The sequence below is a fragment of the Sinocyclocheilus rhinocerous genome, unplaced genomic scaffold (assembly GCF_001515625.1).
Source record: "Sinocyclocheilus rhinocerous isolate Xijiao unplaced genomic scaffold, SAMN03320098_v1.1 scaffold2503, whole genome shotgun sequence".
Classification (NCBI taxonomy): Eukaryota; Metazoa; Chordata; class Actinopteri; order Cypriniformes; family Cyprinidae; genus Sinocyclocheilus; species Sinocyclocheilus rhinocerous.
In genome coordinates this window covers 144,437-149,654 of record NW_015664703.1, presented here as the reverse complement: position 1 = coordinate 149,654, position 5,218 = coordinate 144,437, and the positions used below count along the sequence as shown (strand labels likewise).

Below are 5,218 nucleotides of genomic sequence, written 5' to 3'. Positions count from 1 at the left end.
GGGATCCCTTCAGCTCGAGGAGCCCTCTCGAACGCCACCCTCCGCGCGTCGGTAGCCACCCGGGATCGACAGATCGGTCGGCGCCCGACCGCGAATTTAACCGCTCGTAACTCCCGGACCCCGGGGGCTATCGACGCGGGGGTGGTCTCATTCGAAAGGGAGCCTCGAGACGTACACTCGATTTGGCATTCGAGAGGGTTCCTCGAGCTGAAGGGATCCCCCGACTTTGGTGCGGATCCACCGCGCTGTTACGGAGACATGGCCGTTCAAATTTTCAATGGTATTCTATACACTTAACCTTTAAAGCGTTTCATCCAGATCGACAGTTTAGTAGCAAACAATGGCGCGCACTCTGCTGGACAAACTACGTAATTACACCATTTACAAGCATTTTATCTGCATTTTATGTTCTGTAAAAAAAAATTTCATTTTGGTGGCATATCGGCGGCATATTCGCCGATACCGATATATCGGTGACAGGCTCATATTGGCCGATAAAATCGGCAAAACAATATATCGGTCGGGCTCTAGTGTACATGTGTATACCTGCAAGTGTGGCAGCTGCTGCCAATCCTGCAGCGGTGTAAGGGTCTGCTCCAGGAGGGGCAGCATTAATGATGTAAGGGTTTGGCACAAATGCAGGTGCAAGGCCTACCGAAAAAACACACAGAGCATTAGATTAATAAACAGGTTAGATTAATGTCAGAGACTTTCTGGGTTACTGAACTTTTATTTTTGTCTTCCTTTGCCCTCTTAAAACAAAATTTCATTATGGTGAAAAAGGGATATAAGAGACTGAGAGGCTCTGGATGAAAATACAAGTCTGAAAGTAATAATGTTACCAAGGTGTTGCTGTTGGGCTGCAGCAAGGGCGTACTGTTGCTGCTGTGCTGCAGTCAACTGCTGAACTGTGAGATGACTGGATCTCTGGAACAACTTAAAAAATAAAAAACAAGGCGGCATTACATCTTTTTACTAAAAAAAAATCCTCTAAATATATGGCAAGCAAACATTTTACTTCAGATGTACACTACTGTATGAAAAAAAAAAAAACCTTACTGAACCCAAAAAGGCATTCAACTGATCTAAAGTGACACTAAAGAAATTTATAATGCAACAAAAGATTTCCATTTCCAAAACGTAGAATTCTGTTCTTTTAACCTTTCTATCAATCAATAAAATCCTGGGGAAAAAAATAAAATAAAATAAAATTTTTATAAAAAATATTAAGCAGAACAACTGTTTCCAACACTGATAATAAGAAATGTTTCCTGAGCACCAGTAATCCACTTTCTGATGAATTATGTGACACTGGAGACTAGGGCTGTGACGGTGGCACCGCGGTGGTAATGGACCAACTACCGCCGGTGGCGCGGTGTTGATATATATATCAACTTTATGTATGTAATTTATACAGTATATTATATGAACACGCAGCCTGCAAAACACTAAAATAAATATCAAAGAAATAATACAGTTAAACAAGAAAGCAGCCTAAATAAGAAGGTTAAATACACCCTGTCTACAGGACACGAGCGGAGCGGCGCGACACGACAAAATACTAGGCTATAGAACTCATTATAATGATGCTACAGTGGATGCGGCGCAACACGACAAAATACTAGGCTATAGAACTCATTATAATGATGCTACACTGGATGCGGCGCAACACGACACGACAAATCCCCGACAGTAAACTGCCTCGTCCTATTTATGAGGTACTGACAGAAAGTTCAAATGTCCTGTGTAGACACTCTGTTGGTCCTGTTCCGACGCGGCGGTGTCGTGTCCGGTGTACACGGTTCACTGTTCCGCCGCCAAGCAAGCGGGTGCATTAACTCCTCGTCTGCACATCTCGTTTGTATTTGGCCAGTTTGGACAAAGCCTCACCAAACCTGACCAGCCAGGCGTTTGCGATCACGGGAACTTGAAGACACTTGTACAAACGCGAATGGGTGACATGAAAGGAGATTGCTCCAGATTGGCGATGTATTATTTGGTTTCCAAACAATGTCCATCGCCCAACACAATTTATTTGCTGAATGCAGAATAAACTGTATTTTCCTGCGCTCAAACCTGACAATCTAAAGGAAACGCTGTGTATGGCGTTTGAGGTAATTTGTGAATTACCATAGACTTATAGTCTAAATAAAACAATTTGCAACTATTACTGTTATTACACTTGTATACAAAACTTCGTATTATGCTTGTTATAGAGTGTGTGACGTCGCGTGCACTACCGCCGGTGGCAGTAGACAACCGTGGTGGCAACCGACCACCGTGGTGGCGCGGTTGTCATGGCGACCGTCACAGCCCTACTGGAGACTGGAGAAACGGATGCTGAAAATTCACCTATGCCATCAGAGGAATTAATTACATTTTAAAATATATTTAAATAGTAATCTTAAATCTTAAATTGACAAATCAATAATAAATTGTGATAACATTTCACAATATTACTATTAGAATAAAGAATATAATTTTTTTTTATGCATTTCAATGCGGATGTGAGCAATTCTGGATTGATGCATAAAAACGAAAGAACCATCTTTTTTCTTATGGGTTTGATTGAAGAATTAGATGACTACAAATTAGCACAATTAGGACTCACCATATATATATATTTTTCTTATCATAGTCTGTTATGTCTTATACGAACAAACAGTTGAGGGAAAAAATCTTATGTGTAACATTAGATCCGTGCATTAGGTCTTAATATAATAAACCTGCTGCTGTTTGTCATTTTTGTTAATCAAACAACAAAAGGGGGAAAAATTCACTTCTCTTGACTGAATAAGCTTTGCAACTTTAATAATCAAGTTATTTGTAATTAATACACTAAAGACTATGCAGTGATCGTTTTTACATTTGAGTATTTAATTCCTGTATTAAATAGATTTAAAATGAAAAAATGTAAAGCACTGTTAATTTTATTTGTCTTTTTCTTGTACTGTATGTTTTACTGTTTCTTATTTGCATCACCATTCTTATTTTTTGATAACAGAAAACAAAAACAACACTATAATAAAAAAACAAAAATAAGTATTTTGTGATTATTAATATAGTAATTATTAAAAGAACTGGAGAACATTTTTTTAATTGAATTGTTACCCTCTGAATCATAATAGAATCTAATAGTAAGGCAATTGAAGGTTCACACCTCTAATTAAAGGGGTCATATGATGCTGCTAAAAAGAACATTATTTTGTGTATTTGGTGTAATGAAATGTGTTTGTGCGGTTTAAAGTTCAAAAAACACATTATTTTCCAGCACACAGCGTCTTCACGACATGGCTGCAGCGTCAACAATACTACAGTGAGAATTAAAGTTACGCCTTCTTTCTTTGCGTTAACATTTGGGCGGCGTTATGCAAATTTTCCCAGATCGTGACGTAGGTATGTTGGGGGCGTGTTAGAACGAGCCGTTTTAGGAGGGTGTGGTTAACTCTTAACTTTTATAAAGAATATCTCTTTGGTTTTGAGACTTTAGTCTTTGCAACTTTACAGATCTTCTTTATGCACCAAGAGCTTGTAACACTCCAAAGAGAAAGGAAAAATTGAAATCGCATCATATGACCCCTTTAATATTGTAGTGAACAGCAGGCAGAGAGAATGTTAAAATTTTCACTTCAGTGTGACAGTGTTTCTGTAAACAACATAAACGGATGCCTTTTGCCCTCAGATAAAACAACACTTCTTATGACGACAAACAAAAAAGTATCTGAAGCCATGAAAAAGAAAGAAAAGAAAAGAAGGCTCTGGATTTTGACTATTTTTGACCAAATAAATGGAGACTTGGTGAGCCTAAGACACCTTTGAAAAACATTTTAAAAAATAATAATAATGTACAAAAATGTTGAATAAATTGGCACAAGGTAGCTGGCAAGCAGGGGGCAGTTAGCTCCTGCTGGTAGATGCCATAAGTACTCTGTTATAGTGGCAAAAAGCGTGCTTCTTCATAGATGGCCAGGTTGCAACTTGGGCCTTGGTTTCACTCTCTTCCCTCATTCCAATTCAATCACTTCAATAAATAAAAAAAAGTCCCATCCACACATTATTACAGCTTGACATTCTGTTTCACTAAGACATGTCACTTTAAAGAAGTAAAATGCAATGCAAATGGCATTTCATGTTGTCAAGACATTGACACTTCATACTGCAAAAGCTAAAGCAAACAAAAAGTACAAGTAACTGTAAACAAAAAACAAAGTAACTGTAAATGTAATAATTAAGTGCAGAAGAGCAGTTGTACCTGCTGTTGGGAGTTGTAGTCAAACAGGCCAACTGGAGCACCAGATGAGTCCACCTGGATCTGGTTCCCAGCATAGTCAAATTGGAGTGACTCCATGCCCACCTGATGCTCCATGCCCCCCATGCCGCCCATGCTCTGGGCTTCCTGGCTCTGGAAGTCCTCAGTGGGAGGTTTGTTTGTGACAGGGTTGGGTGGCTGCAGAGCATGCGGGTGGTGCTGTGCCATCATTTCCAACCCGGCCTGACTGTGCCCCAACCGTTCTACTGCCTCTGTGGGGGATGCCTGGCGACTACCTGGGGTAGGGCTGTAGAAAATAAGATTTTAATCAAAGTGTGGATACTGACAATGACATTGTTGCAGTTTTACTAATTGCTATTCTATTAAAGGCCAAAAAAGTTATTACAATTTTAAAATGTATGATTCAGCAACATTAACTGAATCCACACAGGTCTAGTGTCAGCTTCGGACTGCCAACAAAAAAAGCCTATAAAGGTTCATGGTAGGGATGTCAACGATTAATCAATGATCGATTAATTGTCGATAAGAGATGCGATCGATTAAAGCTATCGATGGTCGATTAAGCTATTTAATTTTGGGCTGCGTGCGGCTCATGCGCAAAACACGTGCAAGTGGTTGTGAGTGACGGTGACGGTATATAAATGCATCATCATTCATAATGTACAAATTAAGCTTTTAATGTGATTTAAACTTTAAAAGTACATTAAAATAGAAACAACACAAAGTTCTTCAACATGGAAAGCAATAGAAATGTAGTAACTAAGTAATTTCCCCAGATAATTGTTTCATATCGTGTGCTTTGCAGGGCTGCGGGACACAGGACAGGACAGATAGGCTATTTGTTCCTACGACTTATTAATTTGTAGCCAATGTCCATGTTTCATTAATTTTGTTCCTTAAATAACCCATGATTTAACTAAAATGAGGGAACAAATTAATAAATCGAAC

At 39.1% G+C, this 5,218-nt stretch overlaps 1 protein-coding gene across 5 annotated transcripts in view; it reads right to left on the bottom strand.

Annotated features, from left to right (window-relative positions):
• Positions 1 to 5,218, bottom strand: part of LOC107730406 (pumilio homolog 2-like) — a 63,467-nt gene that overhangs the window by 31,259 nt on the left and 26,990 nt on the right. For all 5 annotated transcript variants that reach the window (XM_016541249.1, XM_016541251.1, XM_016541250.1 and 2 more), the window contains exons 7-9: positions 4,253 to 4,556; positions 843 to 936; positions 547 to 651 (exon numbers count right to left, since the gene is read on the bottom strand). In XM_016541249.1, coding sequence (XP_016396735.1) covers positions 547 to 651; positions 843 to 936; positions 4,253 to 4,556 — 503 coding nt within the window. The remainder of the gene's footprint in view (positions 1 to 546; positions 652 to 842; positions 937 to 4,252; positions 4,557 to 5,218) is intronic.